At 41.7% G+C, this 23,299-nt stretch overlaps 2 protein-coding genes across 2 annotated transcripts; both read right to left on the reverse strand.

Moving 5' to 3' along the window:
- Positions 1-1,466: 1,466 nt before the first annotated feature.
- LOC110970838 (ankyrin repeat and SOCS box protein 2-like) lies at positions 1,467-6,498 on the reverse strand. The gene is made up of 9 exons (XM_051960873.1): positions 5,699-6,498; positions 4,726-4,836; positions 4,286-4,455; positions 4,049-4,204; positions 3,498-3,743; positions 3,197-3,368; positions 2,317-2,893; positions 1,829-1,982; positions 1,467-1,647 (listed from the first exon to the last, which is right to left on the reverse strand). The coding sequence occupies exons 1-9, from the start codon at positions 6,163-6,165 to the stop codon at positions 1,508-1,510; spliced, it is 2,193 nt and encodes a 730-aa protein (XP_051816833.1). The 5' UTR covers positions 6,166-6,498; the 3' UTR covers positions 1,467-1,507.
- Positions 6,499-11,154: 4,656 nt separating this feature from the next.
- On the reverse strand, positions 11,155-19,608 carry LOC110970837 (ankyrin repeat and SOCS box protein 2-like). Its single transcript, XM_051937008.1, has 8 exons — positions 18,584-19,608; positions 17,692-17,861; positions 16,528-16,683; positions 13,517-13,762; positions 13,269-13,440; positions 12,551-13,121; positions 12,320-12,473; positions 11,155-11,456 (listed from the first exon to the last, which is right to left on the reverse strand). Exons 1-8 carry the CDS (start codon positions 18,910-18,912, stop codon positions 11,311-11,313), a joined length of 1,944 nt encoding a protein of 647 aa, XP_051792968.1. The 5' UTR covers positions 18,913-19,608; the 3' UTR covers positions 11,155-11,310.
- Between the last annotated feature and the right edge of the window lie 3,691 nt (positions 19,609-23,299).

Raw genomic sequence — 23,299 nt, forward strand, 5'->3', positions numbered from 1 at the left:
GCCGCGCTAGACAACCCACGGCAACGAATTTAATTCTCTGTCAGGGTGGGTCTAGTTACCCTCCATAAGGCTCAAGGCTGGATTCTCCTAAAACTGGCCGGACCAATCACCATGAAGTGTAGAGTCAGAAGGCGGGCGTAACGAAGTGACGACAGAGGCGCGACGATTCTGACAGAAACAACCGGCGCACAATAAACAGTTATCTTTCAACTCAGCTTTGGCCACAGCCCTTAAAGATTTGAAGCTAAAATTCAACTTGAAAGATAAGCAAAGGACGGCACTGAAGTGTTTCATTGAGAACAAAGACGTATTTGGACTTATGCCGACGGGATATGGCAAATCCTTAATATACCAGTTGGCTCCGCGGCTCCGCTGGTTGGGAAGCTAATGGGACTTAGCCACAATCCGCCGGTGCGCTAGGACCTACGTCAGCCTATTCGTTGCACTGATTGGTTGTATACCTACCCAATTGCTGCAGAGTGATTTGAAAGACAACCTTTTAGCCCGCCTCCCTCCCTGTTGAGCGGCCCTAGACCCTTGTGCCTTCAGAACATGGGTCTAGCGCGGCTAGGCTACCACATCATTAGAAGGCAGCTGGACTTTCTTTTTGAGTCTTGAGAACATTTATACCTCTTCCAGAAAGCCTCATAATTTCACACTAGTATAGAGGGGAACATTTTATATACAGTCCAATGCAGAAGAGTACACGCACCTATATATAAATGACGCTAAACAACTAGTCCACAAGCACATGGCTCAACACAGTAGAGCCAGCTCCTCAGGAAACACTTAGCAGTCAACCTGTATCTAAAGGATAAAGGTCAATCCTTTGAGGACAGCAATTTTCACACTCTGGAGAAAAAATACAGATGGTTTGATAGAGGAGTGAGGACAACTTTCTATGTTAAACTGGATAGTCATCTCTAAACAGAGGAAGGGATCTACAACCCTACCACTTATCAGGTACTTATAATGCAGCCTTGAGATCCTTTGCAATAAAGTTTGACCACTATTAACACTTTTAGTCATGTGATTTGTCGATAGTTAAGGGGCCATTAACAATGTGAAATTGACTCATTTGCCTTCTAGTGAAGCAATGGGAGTGAGGGTTTAGCCTTTGAAAATACTCAGCATGGCAGGACATTGCTAATGTGCAATGACAGACTGACAAACGACAACATGTGGGATCAGCTGGTTCATGAAACCCAGAATGCCCTGTACTTCAACTTGTAAGATTAGAGTTCAATGCTCGGCGTCCTTTTCCATCGAATTGTTTAAAAAGTTTCCTTCCTCTTGGGTTTTAAAGCATTTTTGAATATAACACAATACTTTCCTATATCCCAAAAAACTCAACCATTTACAGCATTATCCACTGTACACTCTCCTGCTGTTCCAGTGGTGTTTCACGTGCAGGACTCACACTGTGAATGTTTCAGTTGTCTGAAACCAGTTTAGAGATCAGAAGTCAGTGTAGATTAGTCAGTCAACAGGTTCAACTGGGTAAGAATCAATCGTCATCAAGTGACATCTCCTGGTGCTTCAGGAAGCGAATCAGACTTCCAGGCAATGGTAACTTCTTCAACTTTCGATGTCCAACCAGCTGCAGAATTTGCAGCCTGCAGAGTTGCAGCAGTGGCCGCGGAGGAGCTGCAACAAACTTAGACTGGTGAGACTGTAAACATAATCCAATTCCACTGAAACACACCTGGTAAACCAATAGCATCACTGAAGCAAACCAGACAAACCAGTAGCAATAACACATTTTACCAACTTGTTTACTGCAGCAGCACCTGATCAATTATCAACTGATTATCAATTACTGATTCACCTGCTTTCTCCTTGATGTTGCTCCAATCTGGGTAACTGTCAAGGTGTTCCATCAATCTTGAGCAGAGACTCACATGACCAACATAGTCCAATAGGACATCAATGATTGGCCCCGCCCACCGACAGATACTGGGGACGGAGATCATCTCGCAGAACTGTCAGCCAATCACAGAACTGTTATTCCGTCACAGAACTGCCATTAAAAAGGTTACAATTTGTTTTAGACATATTAAACGTAGATTATTTGAATACCTCTTAATAAACACAGTCAACAGAGGTCACCAGAAGGCCTTGTATTAAACATGGTAAACGAAGGTCATATAAATGTTTAGTTCTAAGCAAGCTAAACAGATGTTACATAATAAACATATTCACTGGAAGTTGAATGAATGCCTCACCTCCTGTAAATCATTCATCATAGCATAAATTTACACACATAAACTAAGGTCACCACAACATTTTCTATTAATTACAGTAAACAGAGGTCACCTGAATTCCCTTTTTCGTCTGTCTCTCTGGCAGGTCAGTGCTGCGGATCCCTTCTCTGTCCGATCGAGTGGTTTTGATTGGTGGATGAGCCCGACTGCCATACACACAGTCAAAACAGGAGAGAGCATCACCTCCGTGGTCCAACAGGTACTTGAACATTGGCAGGTACTTCATGGAGAACATGTAGACGGCAGGGAAGGTGGTGGGGTGGGTGGGGATGCAAGCGTTGATATCTGCGCCATGCTCCACCAGCAGGGTGATAGTCTGGATGCAGCCTAGCCGGGCTGCCACCATCAGTGGCCTAAACACGTCCAGGTTTGGGTCGGCTCCAGCAGCCAGCAGCATGCGCACTGCATCTATGTTGTTGTTGATGACGGAGAAGTAGAGCGCAGTGCTGCGGCGGTCTTCATATAGCTTTGTGCGCTCCTCAGACAACTGAGCATTGACATCAAAGTCAGCCTCAATCAGAGTCTCAAGGACATCATCTCGGTTACGCTCAGCTGCCAGGTGCAGTGGGCTGATGCCACACCGCCGGATTCTGGCCTTACTGGTGGCTGGGATCAACATGGAGACAATGCTGGAAGCAATAAGCAGGAATTAGCACCGGACACCTGATGGAAAATGTCAGATATTTTTATGTATTTGAAAAAATTTGCAAATTTGTTGTAAAGAGAAGGAAAGCGCGATGCTGAAGTGAAATGTAGTGCTGATGTTCATTTGTATGCCGATGACATCAAGCTCTATGTAGCTGTTGAGCCTGAGAAGTCTGTCTACTTCAGTTAGACCCTCTTTGTAAATATTTTTATCACATTTGACTCTCAGAGCCTACAAAACACGTTGGTTTAAACTTTGTTAAACGTGTCATCGTCAGAGTACCTACGTGTCACTTCCTCTTTGGGCGGCAATGTGAAGTGGTAAGAGTCCCGTCTTTCCGGGTTTATTGGCGTCAGCATTCTGGGAGATCAGGAACTCCACAATGTTCTCATGTCCATTTTTAGCAGCTTCATACAGGGCTGTGGCTCCATCAGCTGCCTGACTGTTAATGTCCGCACCTGTAGTTAGATGAAGATGGGGTCAGGGGTGAGCAGTAGGTGGCAGCATTGGAAGCAAGCAGCCGTTAGCAGAAGCTGTAGTGTTAGTTAGTAGTTAACTGTATCACTACACAGAAAGACTTTATGTACCATGTCTTAGAAGGAAGCGCAGTGTGGCGAGCTGCCCAGTCTGAGCTGCAGTGAAGAGTGGCGAGATGCCGTACATGTTGGTGAGGTTGAGTTTGGCTCCAGCCTTCAGTAGCATGTCACAGATCTCCACATTGTTTCGAACCACAGCTTCCTGCAGAGCCGTCCAGCCCTGAATGCAGCGAGTGTTTGTCGCTGCTCCATGGTTCAGCAGCAATGCAACTAATGCAGGACTGTTCCTCTCACAGGCTGCAGGGAAGCAAAACTAGTTTGTCACAGACAGCCCAGCCAAACTACAGAGAAATCTAAGTATCTCCTCCAGATCCTGACCAGACCACCCTGCTATTAAACTAGAGCACAGTTTATCAGAACAAAATTAGGTCAGCACTTCTTTGGTGTGTACAGACACTGAGTTCAGGATTAGCACTGGTGCTTAGATTGTACTCAAAGTTGTATTCCATGGCCAACAGCTATAAAACAGTCCTGTTAGGACATAGATTTGGTCTAACCGGTATAAGATACCCGACACACTGATGACACGTGGCTCCTGTTACCTTTGTAGAGTGGAGTCTCTTTATCATAGTTCATGATGTCAGGATCGGCTCCATTTTCCAGCAACACTTGAGCACATTGCAGCTGCACTTTGCTGACAGCGACCAGCAGCGGCGTCTCACCACGTGCTGTCCTCTTGTTGACCATCCCTGGCTGAGCTGCTCACACAGTCACAGAATAAATGACCTCCGAGTTCAGATTAGTGTGGCCTCTCTGTGTGTGTCTGTGTGCGAACCTACCTGACAACAACATATGGAGACTGGCGTCCTGGCCGAACCATGCTGCCTGATGAACCGCTAGCCAGCCTGGTTTACTGGGCAGCATCAGGTTTGTTCTCTGATCCATCACCAGTGCTCTCACTTTGTTTGCATCACCTGTACGAATGGCTTTGAACAGAGGCTCCTCCTCTCTGCAGGGATGAGACCCATCAACCACCAGTGCACATGTACACCTGTCTCACCTGTATGCCTAAATAAAGGTAAAACTTTCTCCCCTGTCTTGACCTGCTGTCATCACGAAAAATAAAATAGTGCAGAATTTTATACATAGCTCATCAAGGATTGTTCAGTTAGTCAGACCTAGCCGCTCCATTTACAAGCTGACACATCTGACACAGGTGAGTCAGGTGACTCAGATGGTTACATGTATGTAGATGGTTTGTTAACAGAACTGAACTCACTCTTCAGGTTCTGGAGCCATGTAGACCAGACTGCCATCATTTCTGCGATAGGCCACCATCCTCTTTCCAGAACCTGTCATGAAACGACTGATCGTCCCTTCAAACGTTTTCCTGCAACCAGGACAACAGCCAATCAGAGCACAGAGGCAGACACTGTCCAGCACAAAACTGAAAGTGAAGTAATTTGTCTGTAAATTTATTCTGAAATCTGCCTTAAGTCGTTTGCTGTGAGCGAAGATGTTGACCTGCAAAAATGTCTGGTTTTCTACATCCAGTTTACCCAGTATGTGTATTTGGGTCAATAAGGCAGCAGTTTTCTTGCTGTCACCATGTGTTCCTGCAGTTTCCATTCGCTTTGTTTCCAGCTCATTCAGCTGGAGGTACAGAGTTTCTTCATTTCTTTGAACTGTGCCCAACTGCTGTGGAGCAGTTATTATTTCTGTTGTTACTTTTATTCTGTCTAAGGATTAAAAATTGAATGCTTTGTTTCTCCAGTCATTTAACCATTTCAGACCTTTAAAAACTAACTTTGCATCTTCTCTCTGTATTGTTTTGTCCTGTCTGAAGGTATCTCTGGCTCAGAAGCTTCACTTTTCTGACCTGCGGCTCGCACACCTGCTCCGTGTTTAATGTTCTCTGATGTGTCGTTTGTCTGTTCCTCTCTGCTATCTGGTTTTCTTTTCTATTTACTCCTCACCCCAACCAGTCGAGGCAGCTGGCCACCCTCCTTGAACCTGGTTCTGCTAGACATGTCATTCTGTTAAAAAGGAGTTTTTCATCACCATTGTTGCCAGGTGCCCATCAAAGAAGAATTTAGAATCTGTCCTATACTTGCGTCAGATCTTGACCATTGCATTTAAAGGGCTTATGTCATGATTTGGTGCTCTGTAAATAAAACTGAATGGACTATATGTAGCTGAGATACTGTTTGTTTTAAGACTCATTATAAAGAGAAGAAAACGGGGTTACGTACGGATCAGGAGGCTTCTCACTTGGAGGATTTGGAGAACTGTAGTGTGCAGTGGATTCGGCAGGAGGAGGATTATGAGCACTGCAGCTGGGTTGGTTTGTGTTCTTGGCTGAAGGGTTCGGTCTGTTTTCTCGGTGATGACGAGGCCTGTTGGTGTTGGTTGCACTGCTGGTTGCTTTGTTGGTGCTGCTGGTGGAGCTGGTTGCACTGCTGGTTGCTTTGTTGGTGCTGCTGGTGAAGCTGGTTGTGCTGCTGGTGTTGGTTGCGTTGTTGGTGGTGCTGGTGGAGCTGGTTGTGCTGCTGGTGTTGGTTGCATTGTCGGTGGCTGTGTTGCAGTGTGTGTCAGTCAGACTGCGTTCGATGGCGAGTTGAAGCAGCTCATCATCATTCAGATTACTGTAGAGAGAATAATCCTCGAAGGCCAGATTGGAACTAGATGTTCCAGAGTGAGAAATGCTGGGTGCCGCCATGATGACGGGTCAACAGTCTGAAACAAATAGGAGGAAACGCCAGAGCTGGTTTGTTATAGGAACTTATTGTGTGTGAATTAGACTTTTATGATGAGGATGAGCTGTTTTAATCAAATGGCCTGTATTTTGTTTGTCTTCCTACAAAATCTACACCACTGTCAGTGTGTGACCATAAAGACTTCCGTTCTACCTGAACTTGAAGATAAATACAAATGATCAGCGAGCTACACAAGTTCAAGATTTAACTTCTGCATCCACAAGCATAATAAATATGCATAACACAATACAAAGAATTTAAGCTATATTTCAAAAATCAAACATGTAAACACGTGGCTTTTAAGGGGCCTGTACCGTAATGCAAAGAGAAGTTGAGATATATATGTACACGCACACACATACAGGCCAACTAAGCAAGGAATGCTCTGCATTGCATCTTCAACAGTTCACTTATCTACCACTTCTTCAGTGAATATACACACCATGATTGATAAAGACTGCTGTATTTTGACGCATTTATGCAGCTTTTATCATTCTGTTGGGGTCATTTATATATAGAATTATTATTTAGTGAAGCTCAAGCCTCAGTGCTTGGTATCACATAATATACTGTATAACTGAGTATGTACTGTCTGTGAGTCCACATCTTCATTGTTTATCATTGTGTAATTTAATCAAAGTTGATTTTCTGTAAACTTCAATTTTTCTGACTGACATTGGGGAATTAAGTCATGCAGTAAGGTCAGTGCAAAAACTGTGCTTTGTACATCGGCTCATTGTTACAACACCTCAGCTTTGACAGTTAGCCGACAGTTAGCCAGCCTTGGACCAGGTTAGTGTCCCAATATAAGTTATGAAAGTAACTGAGCTTGAACTGTGATGAAATTTGCTTTATAGAAGTGAAATAACTAAAAGTAGGTCAGACACACTAAAATAAGTCTAGCTTACTTCATAGAGTTTCTTTATGGAACTGGCACCTGGTGAGAGACACACACACACATAAACAGCAAACAGCCACATGAACAACAGCAAACAGAGGGTTAAACTTTACAGAACACAGTAACAGCTGCAGTAGACGAAGGTGCTCACCTCTCTCTTATATATCTGCTGTTTCCTACAAGTTAAAGCGTGGTGAGATCCGCGTGCTCTGCTGCCGTCTGTCTGCAATGAAGTCTGCACATGTGTGTGTGTATGTGTGTGTGTGATGGGGGGTGTTGGAGGGTTACTTGAGGTTTATTTTAAGAACCTGCAGTCGGAGCATGCTGACCAGTTGACCTCTTTTCTGACTAATGTTACAGGTGGAGTCACATGAAGCGACCTAAACAGCTGAATCACAGTATCTCAAACACCAAAAACAAATGATGAAGAGCTGCTTCATGAACTGGATTCATCCCAGACCTGTTTAGGATTAATTCCAGGCCTGTCTGGGAATAAAACCAGCACAAACGTTATGTTTACCTATATATACTGACAGTTAATAGAAACTTTGAGGTAGAAATGTACGCAGAATTCTACTTGTAGGGGGGTTGTAATTATTCATTGTGGATTTACTGATGATCTAGTGCCCTGGTAGTTGAGATAATAATGAGTTGTCATTTTGTCATGATTCATTGCACATGGGTTGGTCACTTTGCAAAAGTGAACCAAATACACACCAAGCAATACTCAGTGAGTATCTGCACAATTTGAGACTGGGTTTTGAAGGCCTATATAAAGGCCCAAAAAAGGCCACCATTGTTAGTCCAGTGAACAGCATCATGCCATGTCTATCACATGAACAACGTCTCCGGGCACTGGGTATGGTGGACGCTGGTTTGAGCTACAGTGATGTAGCCAGGCGTATGGGCTGTTCCCAACCCACAATCAGAAGCCTGGTCCAAAGCATGCGCCGACGGATTGCTGCCTGCATCGAAGCAAATGGAGGCCGTACTGGGTATTGACTGTTGTGACTTTGTGTTTGGCAGGTGCCGTTTTCTTTTGTGAAATTCTTTATTTTGAAATCATTCTTGAAACTTTAGATTTTTGTTTCTGTATGCCAATATGCTAAACAAATGATTCATATGAAGAAAATCTAGTTTCGGGCTTCAAAATAAAAATTATGTTGAAAAATATGGTCTCAAAGTTTTTAATGACTGTCAGTGTATATACATATGTGTGTGTGTCTGTGTGTGTGTGTGTGTGTGTGTGTGTGTGTGTGTGTGTGTGTGTGTGTGTGTGTGTGTGTGTTCTTGTATTTGCTACATTGTGAGAACCATTTTCTGCATTTAACTATCAAAGTGAGGACATTTTTACAAAGTGAGGACATTTTGGCCGGTCCTCACTTTGAAACAGCCATGTTTGAGGGTGAAGACTTGTTTTTAGAGAACAGGTATGAATTGAGGTTTGGTTAAGGTTAGGGTAAGGATTAAGTTTAGGCCATCAGTTGTGATGGTTAAGGTTAGGGTAAGGCTCTAGGAAATGCATTACGCCTATGGATGTCCTCACTAAGATAGAAGTACAAACTACAAACGTGTGTGTGTGTGTGTGTGTGTGTGTGTGTGTGTGTGTGTGTGTGTGTGTGTGTGTGTGTGTGTGTGTGTGTGTGTGTGTGTGTGTGTGTGTGTGTGTGTGTTTTATTAACTCTTTGTTGATCTGACAGTTAATCTAAAACTGGACCCACTTAATCTGAGATTTTACCCTTATTAATTTCAGCTCCATTTCAAGTTGATGCACCTGCCCAGATATGTTCCAGATTAAATTAGAATGATTCCAGGGTTAGTGTCTGGCCTGTTGGTTATTTGTCTGTGTTAGATTAGGACATGAAGCCTCCCCTACAATGCAAGTTTAAAAAAATATAAGCAGTATATGCTTTCATTATCTGGCTTCACTAAATTTAACAACCACTGTCAGGCTAAACAGTCACACAAAATTAGTGATCAGCTAGTTATGTCAACCACAGATTTCTGATCCTGGTTCAACGTAAAATCACATTCAAAAGCCAATTTTGGCACCAGAGGGATTTAAAACTTTAAGACTGGCTAAAAACACCGCTGCAGAGAAAGTAAGAAAGGAAAGCCGCAAAAAAAACTGCCCCGTGTCAATGCATAAGATAATCGGCTGATTGAAATCACTGCCCCATGAGTAGACCTGACTGTAATTACAGTTGTGTTTTAATTGTTAAAATGTGGGTTGGTCATTCATGATTCTCAATCACAGAATTGTACAGCAAAATTACTGATGCTGTTCCTTTATGCTACTTCCAAAAGACAAATTATTTCGATCATAAAAAATCAAATGAGAAAAACAGAACTGTTTTCATATTTCACATTCTCACGTCATGTACTTATTCTCCCAGCTGGAGTGATGTTACATGGTTTTGGGAGCAGGTAAAGAACAAATATTACAAATACAAAAACATCGTTTAAACCAGTAAGCAGGCTCACTACAAAGGATTGAGTAAACTGGTTATATCACTATACAAAGAGCTCTAGAACAATGACACTGAGCAGCTGTGGCTCAGCTGGTTGTTCACAAATTGCAAGGTTGCAGTTCAATCCCCAGTCCCTCTGCATTCTGAAGTCCCTGTACAAAACATTTAAGTTGCTCACAATGGCAGCTGAACACCTTGTATGGCAGTTCTCCCACTATTGATCTGTGAATGACTGACATGGTAAAGCACTTGGAGAACCATGAAGATAGAAAAGCACTATATAATTGCTAACCGCTTTATTGCTTGTCTTTCCTTCTCACTATCTGTGAAATAAGCTCAGTAGAATCCTCTAGGAACAGTAGTTCTGTTTTCCAAGACAACTGATTGGTCAGTAGTCAGTGTTTTTTTAATGTGTGTCTGTTACCTTAACATAACCTGCCATATTTGTTAAGATAACCCTTTAATAGTCCCACAGTGGGGAAATTTGCAGGAAATTTGAGTCACAGTCCCCCACCACCGTAAATTATGCCGTCGAAATTCCCACATTTTGGAATTTTCAGGGATGAGCTGGCTGGAGTGCAATGGCTGGGCGTCTCCCTGAGTGAACCACCTTTTTCATCATCTCCCCTACCAGTTTAAGATTTAGTCCAAGAATATTGATTTCCATCTGTCTCAGTTCCAATTCTGTATAGATTCGACAAACATTTTAAAGAGAAAATTTTTCAGTGTTAATCCTGACGCAGTTGATTTGAGACCTGCTGGTATTAACTTTACAGATTCCCACAAACATTTCTCAGTCTGTTTATTCACAGCTCTTAACCTGATGATCATTTTCATTCTTCACTCTCAGTGTGGGTCAGTGTTTGTCCTTCACTGTTAACATCTATCTTCAGCCATCAGTGTGGGGACAAGTTGGAGTTGTAGACCATCAGTGAGGACATTTTGGAAAAGTAAGGCTCCTTTTTCACAAAGGCTGTCAGAGAGTTAGGACTTGGTTGCAGGGTTAAGATCAGTCTTAAGTTTAGGTTTGGGTAGTCTGACTCACCAGATGAAGACTATGGGTAAGCCTGCTGTTAGCAGCTAATTCCAGGCGATTTTTCTCCTTTCCTTCCGCTATCTGCATGCTTCTGTTTTAAAGCAAAAACAACCTTCGTACTAGCTACCTACCACACTGAAAACTTCATAGAGGATTTGGTTTGTGCAGTAAAATAGCCCAGTTTTTTTAGGTGAATTATCTATTTTATATAGTGCTCGTCACCATGAATGCAAATCTTCCTCTCAAACAATTCCCGTCGAAGAATTTTTCCCCTATAACAGAATGAAAGTGTGGTGCAGCGAGACCATTATATACTGCAGAATGGTCTTCCTAAGTGATACCCAAATGCGTGTGTATGTGTGTGTGCGCACTATTTTTAGATTCAGCTGCTGTCTGAAAGTGACTGCCAAGTCAAAGCTGACCGACATTAAGCTTCACTTGTTAAGTAAAATCAACCTGCAATGAGTTATGAGTTACGTGTTATTGCTCTTAAATCTTTTTATTGTGTAAAACTTTTTACACAGATCAAAGGTGAACAAGCTTCTGATCATCTCACAGTGACCATGACAATTTAACAGAGTCATCAGTTTAACTTTAATCAATAGAAAAGGCTAATGAAGGATGTTTGTCAGATCTCTGCAACATTTGTAAATACCAGTGCAGTATTTCATCAGGCTGGTTGTCTAAGGAGCAACAGGTGACTTCAGGTGAGTGAACACTGCACATTATAGTTCAGGAAGCGGATGAGTCTGGCAGGAAGCGGCAGAGTGTGAAGCAGTTTGAGCTGTTGGACTCCAACCAGGTGTCGGATCTTCAGCCTGCAGAGCTGCATCAGTGGATGAGGAGGAACTGAGACCAGAACACAAACAGAAGGTCAACATTTCAATAAGACTGACACTGAACAGAAAAACATTCCTGGATGCAATTTTAGTGTCTTAGCAGAATTTCTAAAACTTGTTTAGGAATATTTGTTAAAGGCAAGTTCAGGTAGCTTCTTCTGTACTGTGAAATATTTGAAGAATTAAATTTCTCCTGAAAGTCAGTAACCCTTTTGGAACCAGTGGTGGATTACAAAACACTTTAAACTAACTCACAGACCATTTGAATTGAGAAACACAGCTTATATAAGGAACTGTATGCTATAAGCCTGCACTTGGCCATCCAGTCACACTGCTTTCTTCCCTTCATCCATTATCTATGTGTTCTTGTTTTCAAAATCCCCTTCACTACTGGAAACAACAATCTCAGAACAGCAACCAAGCACACTGAAACTTTAAAGTTCTGCAAAGGATTTATTTCATGCAGGAAAGCAGCCCTACAATTTATTTCAGTAAATTATTCATTTTTATGACAATCCTGCCTCCATGTATTTAAATGTTTCATCAAGACAATTCCTCGAGTCATTTTTTTGAGGGGACACCGTTGCTGCATCCTGGGCTTAGCACTGTCCACTATAACTGCAACTAGTTTAAAAAAATATGAATAACTTTGAGTGCCCGTCTATAGCAGAATGATGATGAAGTCTACCCTCAGCATAGTGCAGAATAGTCAGGCTATGTGACACTACTGGAACTGAGACTAGGAACGTAGAGATGTTTGTAGGAACTCACGATTCAAAAACCTCCTCCGAGAAGTGACCTAAAGTCTCTGCCCACCTATACTTTTGCAATGTCAACTTTCTGTCACCTGTCGGTGCTGTTTTTGTTCCTTACGAGCTTTTAGCTTGATCAACACCCCATCGCTGCAATTCTCCAGAACTTCAAGCAGCCGAGAACAGAGTCGGACGTGACTGACGTAGTCCAGCAGCGTCGAGATGATCGGACCGGATATCCGGTGGAAAGATTTCATGGAGATAGCCTCGCAGAACTGAAACAGGAGGGAAGACATCCTTCATCTAACACATACACGTACCTGGATTTGTACTTTCCGCCTCTAGCACTCACCTGAATGCAATGCTGGGGTGCTGAAATTTCCCCAAACTGCAATTCTTCAACAGGACGCCGTGATGGTGGGATGGGTGGGTGTGTCTTCTGGCCATACGGACAGTCGAAGCAGGGCCGAGCATTGCAGCCATTGTCCAGTAGAAGTTTGAGCATGGGCAGACACTCCATGTTCAGCAGGATGGCTGATGGGAACGCGGATGGCTGTGTGGAGATCTCAGCATTGGCGTTGGCGCCGTAACTTAGCAGCAGCTCTGCCATGTCCATCCAGCCCAGTCGGACGGCAATGAGCAGTGGATTGAAGATGTCGATGTTGGGGTTAGCTCCGGCCTCCAGCAGCATCTCAGCGGCCTCCAGATTCCCGTTGTAGACAGAGAAGTAGAGTGCTGTGGTTCGCCGGTCCTCATACATTCTGGAGCATTCCTCTGACAGCTCAGCGTTGACGTCAAAGCCATTCTCGATCAGGAGCTCCATGATCTCGTCCCTGTTCTTCTCTGCAGCAATGTGCAAAGGACTGATGCCACTGCACTTTATTGCCCTCCTGCTGGTGACTGGGATCAGCATCAACACGATTCTGGAAATATTAAAGGCAGTTGTCAAGTTACAGTTCTATCAGTAGTACTTTGTGTGTTAGTAGAAGGTGACAGACAGCAGACAGACGAGTAGATGGTGATGGTGAAATTGTAGGTTTCCTGCAGTAAACCCTGTGAGGGATTCAGACCTTATGTGATTGTTCTGAACAGCCACATGAAGAGGCAGCAGCCCGGCCTTTGTAGCTCGGTTGGTATCAACTTTCAGACAGAGCAGTGCCTCTACAGCTGAAACATGACCATTCTTACAGGCTTCAAATAGCGGTGATGCTCCATCTCCAGCCTGCACGTTTATATCAGCACCTGAGGAGAATATATGCACTTAGAGCTCCTGACAGACAGTGAAGAGATAGTTCTTGTCCATGTTTATAACACTGACCTCTCCTTGCAAGCAGACGAAGGACATCTGGGTGCCCATGCTGTGCGGCGGTGAAGAACGGTTGAATGCTGAAGATGTTTTTAGTCTTCAGATCAGCTTTGGCGTCCAGTAGCATCCTGCAGATTTTCACCTCTCCATGTCTGCAGGCTTCGTGAAGAGCAGTTCCCCCCTGGGTGCTGGTGCAATTCACCTTAGCTCCAGACTTCAGCAGCAGCTCCACGATGGCTTCATTTGGATGCTCACAGGCTAAGACACAACAAGTGACCTTTTAAAGACCAGAAGGCAAAGAAGTCCTCAAAGTTGGTATAAACCTTCCTAAGCAACAGCCTATTTGCACTCTTTGGCTGAGCTGCCCCCCGGAGGAACAAATTGCTGTTGTATTTTGGCTGTTGTGGTTGCATAAATATGAGAAGCCTTTTACTAAAGGGAGAGCAAACTGAACAGCCATATCATCAGATTTCTGTTACTTTTTGTAGGCCTCCAGACACAGAGGTAAGGTGACCTGATACAAACAATGCATCCGTAATGTGACACCGTAGCATCCAAAGTATGCAGTGTTGGCATTGTGTGAGAGTTCTGGCTGATGAAAAGTACAACCAATGCAACTCCCTGTGAATATAAATACCTACATTTGTGTCTAAGCAGTATGTCTTGTTTGCATCATGTGGGACAATATTGCCTCAAATTATGTTTTCAAATAAACAACAAATTGAAAATAATACATTGTCAAATACAGTAGAAAGAAATAAAGGACAACGGCTTTCATTTCTGATTTGTCAGATATCCAGACTGTCAGGGTAGAAACATCTGTACAGATGTTAATCAAAGAATTCTTACATCCCACTGAGTTTAAGTTTCTGTGATGTTACATACTTAAAATCAAACCAGTGTAATATTAACCCCTTAACGCCTGTTGTCGCAAATTTGCAACATACCACTTTCATTCAGACTGCAGCAGAGCTAGTGTATCCGTTCCTCCAAAGCCAGCTTGAGCATATTCAATACGTACCTTGGAACCTTTTGCAATCACTGGTTTCTCGTAGGACCGGTCAGTGTGGGACCTAATTATTATATATCTGTGTTCTATTTGTAGTAGATAAATTAATCTCCACTTATTTCAGCATCAGCTAGAAAGCAAAAACGTGTAAAAATGTTCTTTAATTGTAAATAAATTCAGGCATCAGGGGTTTAATAAAGAACATACTAGAAATGTGATATAGTGTAGGTAGTTTATTATATACAATCAGAATATATTCAGTTTCTCTGACATAAATGTCTCCATTAACCATCATCAAAATATATTCTGTTTACATAATAAACCTAGCCTAGACGACCCACAGCAACGAATTTAATTCTCTGCCAGGGTGGGTCTAGTTACCCTCCATAAGGCTCGAGGTTGGATGCTCCTAAAACTGGCCGGACGAATCACCATGAAGTGTAGAGTCAGAAGGCGGGCGTAACTAAGTGACGACAGAGGCGCGACGATTCTGACAGAAACAACCGACGCACAATAAACAGTTATCTTTCGACTCGGCTTTGGCCACAGCCCTTAAAGATTTGAAGCTAAAATTCAACTTGAAAGATAAACAAAGGACGGCACTGAAGTGTTTCATTGAGAATAAAGACGTATTTGGACTTATGCCGACGGGATATGGCAAATCCTTAATAAACCAGTTGGCTCCGCTGGTTGGGAAGCTAATGGGACTTAGCCACAATCCGGCGCTCTAGGAACTACGTCAGCCTATTTGTTGCGCTGATTGGTTGTATACCTACCCAATTGCTGCAGAGTGCTTTGAAAGACAACCTTTTAGCCCACCTCCCTCCCTGTCCAGCGTTCCTAGACCCTTGTGTCTTAAGAGCTGGGTCTAGCGTGGCTAAGCTATAATAAACCCACAAAATCAGACAAATTCATTCAGTTCTCAGCTGAATGAAAAGCTTCAATCAAATGTTATATTGTTGAGTCAATATCTGAACTAATCAACTGTTAGATTAGGTGCAAGGTACACATTTCCCATAATGCCCTGAGGTTGTGCAGGCACTGGAGAGCATCTTGATCTCACAACATCATCGCCTACGTTATCATAACATCAGAGCAGGATTGAGTTAGACAGAAATCGAACTAACATGCACTGTGCAACAATCGTCAGCAATCAACTAAACAAACCACCACTGTTGGCATCACATCCATGAAAACTCAGCTGGCTTTGAATCTGCAAAATAGATGTTAGGTATTGCTATTTTAACCCTTGTGTCATCCTGTGGGTCAAATTGACCTGTTTCAAAGTTTGAAAATGTGGAAAAAAGTAAATTTTCACAGTGAAAACTCCCACATTTTCAACATTTTTGGGGAAATTTCACATTTTTTGGTGGAAAAAAGAAACGTTAAAAAAAAGTTTCTTTAAGAACATTCAGAAAAAAAAAATCAACCAAAATCCAGAGAAATTTGCTGGATTTTGTTGTTTTTTTTCTGAATGTTCTTAAAGAAAATATTAGAACTTTTACTGACATATGCAATCAGATATTTTTAGGATTTTTTTCAGATAATTTTAAAAAATATTTACAATCTTTATTTTTTGAATTCTTTTTTTTTTAAATTTATTGCTTGCCAAATTTGGAGAAACTTTTAAGATTTTTTGGGAATTTTCTTCCTGAAGATTTTGCAAATTTTTTTTTTAAATTTTGGGGATTTTTTTGCGGAATTTTTAGATCTTTTTCCAGACAAGTAAACAATTTTTTGGTGCCCGTCATTGAGGACAACAGGAGGAATAATTAGTAGGTCTACCATGCCCATGCAACTTTGAATGGAAAATGCTGTAGACAACAGTATTCTGACTAAGAATTAAATCTAGAGAATTGACTAGAGAATGAGACTGAGAATCAGGACACTCAAAGTTTGTGAAAGTTACTTTAAAAACAGAAGGACAGACGCTAGAAGGGGGTGATTTTTGGTCAGGTTAGGGTGATGGCCAAACACTGCACCTTTTAGCAGGGTGTGTGACGTCATTGCTCACCTGTGAAAAGAGGTGTTTCTCGGTACTTGTTGGCAGTGTTTGGGTTGGCTCCATGATTCAGAAGAAACTCAACACAGGAAAAGTGTCTTCGATGTGCAGCCAGCTGCAGGGCAGTCTCATTCCTTGAAGTACATTTGTTCACTAACTCAGGTTGAGCTGAGGACACACAGAGGTCAAAGGTCAAACCATGTGTTACACCACAACTAGATTTTCCACGTCTGTAATAACATCTAGTCCTCAATCACTGAAACATCTGAGGCTGAAAATACTTTTATTTCCACTGTTTAGCTGATGGAAACCAGACGTCTTGCATTTCATGAGGAAAACATACAGCAGGAAAATAGACAGTGGTACCAGAATCACAAAAACATGAAATAAAATAAAATGGCCATCTAATGTGGACAATCAGGTTTCTCACACATCTGACCTATTTTCAATGTTTGTGAGATATCAGTCATTACTTTGGGGAAATTAGGCTTGCAACAAATAGCTACAGTTACAAAATTATACCTTAATTGGCGATGAAGTTATAATTGAAGTCAGTTTTAGAGGTGTCCCATCATAAGCAAAAATGTCAGTGAAATGACAGGTATAATGAGAGTGCTCAGAGACTGCAGTTTCACTTTAACCCTCTAAACACCAAGCAGTTTCAACTTGGAGAATTGCGGGAATTTTTGATACATTACTGTTCAAATACATTACTGAGCTGGTGTGCATAGAAAGTTGAAAAACAGCTAGTTTGTAGATGCTGTAAAAATGTAAATAGTTTAATATCTGTACTATGTAGAGCTATCTTTTTCTAGGATTGCAAACACTTGAGGGTTTTTAAAAAATGCAGTATATGTTGACTCTAGATTTTGGGTTGTTTTTTTTTTCCATTTCTGTGAAATTAACATTTAAAGAAATTTAACTTTTGTTTTTATTTCATTATGATTTACGGCACTGTAACTGTATTGTGCACAAGAGGCATTTTTGACTCCTCCCTACTTCTAGCCATGATTTTATTGTTTCCACAGATGTGCAGGACTTTAGTTTGCAGTGAAAATGGGGCCCATAGTGTATAAAAATGACAGGGGCTAAAATTGTATTTAAAACCGTTTGTTTGGTGTTAAAGTATGAGAAATGGTATGTGTCAAAGCACCAGAAATCAACAACATCCCTGACCTCTAATGAGGATCCTGAGACACTGCAGCCGTCCGTAATATGCAGCTTCATGAAGCGCGATCCAGCCCTCATCGCTCAGCTCCGTCAGGCTGCTGGACTTTCGTCTGACCAAATCCATCAGAGTTTCAACGTCCTCATTGATAATTATCGTCAGTATAGGACTGAACTCTCTGCAGCAGAACACGAAAACCTCCCTGTGAGGACCAGATACTAACACACACAACATGTAGAAACTGTACACAGCTAGTGAACACTGCAAACTATCTGATATTCCAACAAAGAGACTAACAAGTGTTCACTCAGGGGACATCAAACATGGGCCTTGGTCCGCAATTAAAGGGTTCTACGGACACAAAACATTAAAAGTGTGATCAAATCGTAAACAGAACATCATCAGACAATGTAGCTGTAGGATTCTGGGACAAGAGAGGTGTAGTGTAAAGAGAGATTAGTGGGTCAATAAGATATGTTTACCTAAAGTCAATGCTTTTGGTGTCATAAAGATGACTCTTTTAATCAACTACATCACCATGGTACCAGATGCTGCACATCTAACCTGAGGAGGAGGAGTTTCTCTTCATAGTTTCAGATTTAAATCAGTTGTAAAGTGTCTCCCTTTCACCAGTTCTCTTTTGCTGATTCTCCATCAGTGATACAGATTCACAGCTGAGATCATTTATTTCTGCAAACCTGCTAAGCCATAAGTCGATAATTCCACTGAACCGAAACGAGCCCAAACAAGAATAAAGACTTATTTTGAAAAGCTGTTTGATTTTTGACTTGCGTTTTGCTGAAAATTGGCCATGTAGTTTTTGAATGTTTATTTTGTACATGTTTATTGGTTGGTTTTAGACATTTTCTGTATCTTTACATTGTCTCTGGAGCAACTCACCTCTTGAAGGCCTGGTAGAGAAATTGTGACATGGCTGTAGGGGGGTTTGCACTGTTTTGGACAGCTGGTGGTGGTTGATTTGGAGGTTGAGGTGGAGGGGCCTGGTTCCGTCGTCTGGATGGATCAGGATATCTTCGGCTGGGGTCTGGGTTTGTTTGTGTTGCATCATCTGGAGTGGGAGGTGCAAATGATGGAGATGAGCTCTGATCATGACCTGGTTGAGTGTGTTTGTCGATGAGGCTTCTCTCGACAGCAATCTGTAGCAGCTCCTCATCAGACAGTTGACTGTAAACACTGTAGTCCTCCAGATTCTGCTCAGAGACAGCCATGTTGGATCTGAAAGGGAGAAAGTGTCAGGTCTTGTTCAATGTGAGTGTAATTGTTTACCTAAAAAAGAATTTCCTTTAATTTTTAAAGATTTGTTTAGTATGAGGCATATCAGCAGAAGTGTTTCTTTTTAAAGTTCCCATCTTTTGAAAATCCATTTTGATCTTCTTTTGAATGCTTTATGAACTTGGAAGTATGGATAAAAGCTGAGCGAATATAATGATGCTTATTACTGCTATGCCTATAGCCAAGGAATAGCAGTAAGAGCAGGTGAGTCATTCAGAGTGAGCAGCTGCCTCACAGTCCACCAGGTTTATTTACTTTCCAGAGCTACTTCTGTTAAATCTACAATGTCTCAGCCACGAACAAAACACACTGAATGTTCTGCTCTTGTCTGTAAAAGCGAACACAAGAGTCTTTGTGCACTCCCAACATTTGAACAACTGAAGACTCAGTGAATTACTTGTAGTTTTGATGGCAAATTCAACACAACAATCAGAAAATCCTTTGTATTAACATGACATGATTAGCTGTGTAAGTCCACAGGTCAGATCTCCGTGAAAACTGTGAAGATGAAGGGCATCCAGAGATGGTGGAAACCAACAAACAAGGACTGGGTGGGTTTCTGTGTTTTCATGTCGCCTGCTGTGCTTCGGTACAACCACAGCCTCGTCACTTCCTGCATTGACCACTGAATATCTCTCTCCTTTTTGATCCCCCTCACAAATCCCTCCTTAAGTTCCAGCTGGTCCAGATTTTAGCTGCTGGCATCATCTCCAAACCCCCCTCATTTCAGCACATCACCCCGTCCTACAGCAACTCCACTGGCTCCCTGTCAAATCCAGAATAGAATTCGAAATCGTCCTGTATACATTCAAGGCAATCCATAACCTTGCCACTCCCCATCTACCTCCACCTGCTCTCTCAGGTCCTCTTCCTCTGTCCACCTCACAGTGCCCTCCACCCGCCTCAGCACCATGGGAAGCAGGGCTTTCAGTCTCTCTGCTCCCAAACTCTGGAACTCACTCCAACCGGACATTTGAAATATTGGCTCTCTGCCTCTTTTCAAATCCAAACTCAAAACTCATCTCTTCAAGACCGTTTATTCTCTCTAGCTGCCTCTTTGTGTGTGTGTGTATATATATATATATATATATATATATATTTATATATATGAATATAAACTCAGTTGTTGTTTATATCTTGTTGTTTCTCTCTTGCTCTCTGTGCTCACATATACTGCATTTTTTATACCCAAATTTCCAATTAAGCTGGTGTCATTTACATATTATTCTGTTTCTGCTCTTAAACAACAGAAGCAGTACAAAATAGTGCCTGAAATGCAGCCCATTAAGACTTTGTATTAATCTGCATTCACTTCAGGGCCAGTTCCAAGCTGCACCACTAAACTTCTGATTCAATAACTGAAACATTTAATCCGACAAGGTACGCATACACCTTACAAATACAGAGAGAGTCTTCTTCCTGAAGGGGGGCATGGGCAGCAGCAGCTGCATTTAAGACAACAGACAGTAAAACAGTCCATTTAAAACAGGGCTAAAACGTCATGGTGAAATAAACCATCATTGTGGTATTTTGAGCTGAACATAAATACACTCTGGGGACACGTGAGATTTTCAACAATTTGCTGAAAAGAAGCACAGTGTGGTACCTTTGACTCTACAGTTACAGGGAGAAACACCTGCAGCATAAAAACAGCAGGTCATCTGAGGTCGACCTCTTCATGTTTTGGCTGAAGCCGCAGGTAGGTGAGGTCACTGAAATTGACTGGATGCTGTGGAGGTCAGCGGTGTTTCTTTCCACTGTGCTGCAGCCAAAACAGTTAAATGCACTGAGAGCTGCTGATCTTCTCAGCAGAGACTCAAGAAAACTGAGGAATATCACAGAAACGCGCGTCTTCTGCTATCCGTCTGGAGGAGTTTTATAAAGCACCATCAACACAAACTGAACCGACAAACATCAGTAACATTTTGCACAATCATGGAATCATTCCAGTAAAACACTCCATCAAATTATAAATAGACTACTGTTGCCTCATGCCTTCTCAATTCTGTTACACCCGTGAGTTGCTGGTCACTGAACAATAGCTTCACATGTCCTGAAACATAGCCTTATAACAGAACATTACACAAGATTTAAACTAAAGAAGCAAAAACATATCGGTCAATGAGATACAATATAACATAGCAAATGACATTGTGAGAAAATACAAGAGAAAACACAACTGTAAGGAACATAACACAAGATAATATACTTTTAAAATGAGCATATTATGAGCAACTTTCAGTGAAGAATCGTCCCTACATGAGTCACTGAGGTCCAGATTGAATCAGGATTAAAAGTGAAAAAAGTTATGTAACACAGGTTCAGACCTACCTATGAAATGATCCAATCAGGATGCAGTTCTCCCTCAGTTTCTGTAGAAATAGTCTAGTTTTGCTCTAGAGATGCAGCAGTAGCAGTAGACCTATGGTTTAAATAAAAGCTGAAAGAGTCTGAAATTTCAAGAGCTGGACAGTCGGCCACCGCTGATACTGAAACTCTGCTGGCTTGAGGTCAAATAGACCATGAGGACAGCCCTAATTCAGATTCTACTGTCTGGGTCCCGGAAATACAATCCGCTTCATACAGCTTCTCATGCATGAGGTTGAGTTACAAAGGCAAACATAGCGAGAAACAAAAAAAGCATTATCCAAAATAAAAGTAATGCACAAGACTGCCAGAAACATGAACATAACTCTGAGCTGTTCTGTGGTGGATTTTGGTCATCCACAGATGGACTGCAAGGTTCAAACTCACAACTACAGACAAGTTTTCACTGACAGAAAGCCAATCTGCTATTATTACTACATCCCTCTAACTCTGTGAGACTCACACTAGGCACAAATATCCAGGATGTATATGACTTCCCCCGAGAACGAGAGGAACGAGGAGGAGAGAAGGGAAGTCAGTATGTCCCCACACATTCTTCTTCCTGTTTATAAACTGCTTCCTACATTACCCACGCTGGATCTTTGATGATTCAGTTCTGTAATCCCAGTAGCAGCTGATGTCGACTGCAGCAGAGATGGTCAGTTGACTTCTCTCTAACTCCACACAGGTTTTACTGGTCAGTTTGTAGCTGCATTTACCCAACAACCCTCAGCTCCCTCTGCAGTCTGGAGACATAATGCAACATCTGAAAATACGCCAAGCAGGAAAATCAGCACAGTAACACCCTAGAAAAGCATTCAGAGAGCGCACATACTAAACTATGACATTTTAGTGACATTGTGGATGACATAGTACGCTATGACGTTATTTTTTTCTAATTTGTTTTTTGGGCCCTTTTGTTGGTTTTATTCAGCAGGTAAGGAGAGAGAAATATTGGAAAGTATGGAAGACCTGCAAAAAAGGGCCATGAAGTGGAATCGAGTCCATGGCTCTGACACAGTCCTGTTCATGAGTCACCCTCTCAACATATTGAGCTACCTGGGCACCTGTTTTCTATGTGTTGGATGACATACTAAACTATGACATTTTGGTCACATTTGAGATGACATTAAATTGTAATGTTGTTGTCATATTTTGGATGACATACTAAACGATGACGGTTTTTTCCACATTTTGGACGACATACTAAATGAAGACATTTTAATGAAATTTTAGACAACATACTAAACTATGACATTTCAATGAAATTGTGGACGACATACTAAACTGACATTTTTGTGACATTTTGGACGACATACTAAACTGCCTTTTGTATAATTTGGACGGCAAACTAAACTATGACGTTTTAATGACATTTTGGATGACATACCAAAATATGACATTTTTGTCACATTTTGGACAACATACTAAATTATGACGTTTTTGGGGACATTTTGGACGACATACTAAACTATGATGTTTTTGATTAAATTTGGATGACATACTAAACTATGATGTTTTTGGTGACATTTTAGATGACATACTAAACTATGACAATATTGGTGACATTTTGAAGGACATACTAAACAATGAAGTTTTTGATCAAATTCTTGGTGACATACTAAACTATGACGCTTTTGGAGACATTTTGGATGACATACTAAACTATGATGTTTTTTGTCACATTTTGGATGACATACGAAAGTGTGACGTTTTTGATCAAATTTTGAACGACATATTAAACTATGACGTTCTTGGGGACATTTTGGACGACATACTAAACTATGACGTTTTTGATCAAATTTTGGACGACATACTAAAGTATGACGTTTTTGATCAAATTTTGGACGACGTACTAAACTATGACGTTTTTGATCAAATTTTGGATGACATACTAAACTATGATGTTGTTGATCAAATTTTGGATGACATATTAAATTATGATGTTTTTGATCA

The sequence above is a fragment of the Acanthochromis polyacanthus genome, chromosome 16 (assembly GCF_021347895.1).
Source record: "Acanthochromis polyacanthus isolate Apoly-LR-REF ecotype Palm Island chromosome 16, KAUST_Apoly_ChrSc, whole genome shotgun sequence".
NCBI classification, from domain to species: domain Eukaryota; kingdom Metazoa; phylum Chordata; class Actinopteri; family Pomacentridae; genus Acanthochromis; species Acanthochromis polyacanthus.

Bases quoted from the DNA above. Each gene is read 5' to 3' on its own strand.
- LOC110970838 (XM_051960873.1), bottom strand. From the start codon at position 6,165: ATGGCGGCACCCAGCATTTCTCACTCTGGAACATCTAGTTCCAATCTG. The intron at 3,744-4,048 runs GTAACAGGAGCC...GCTTCCCTGCAG, and splicing joins AGAGACTCCACTCTACAAAG to CCTGTGAGAGGAACAGTCCT. The intron at 1,648-1,828 runs GTGAATCAGTAA...AGTTTGTTGCAG, and splicing joins CAACATCAAGGAGAAAGCAG to CTCCTCCGCGGCCACTGCTG.
- LOC110970837 (XM_051937008.1), bottom strand. From the start codon at position 18,912: ATGGCTGTCTCTGAGCAGAATCTGGAGGACTACAGTGTTTACAGTCAA. The intron at 13,122-13,268 runs GTCTGAATCCCT...TAATATTTCCAG, and splicing joins GTTCAGAACAATCACATAAG to AATCGTGTTGATGCTGATCC. The intron at 11,457-12,319 runs GTAAGGAACAAA...TTCTGGTCTCAG, and splicing joins GTTGATCAAGCTAAAAGCTC to TTCCTCCTCATCCACTGATG.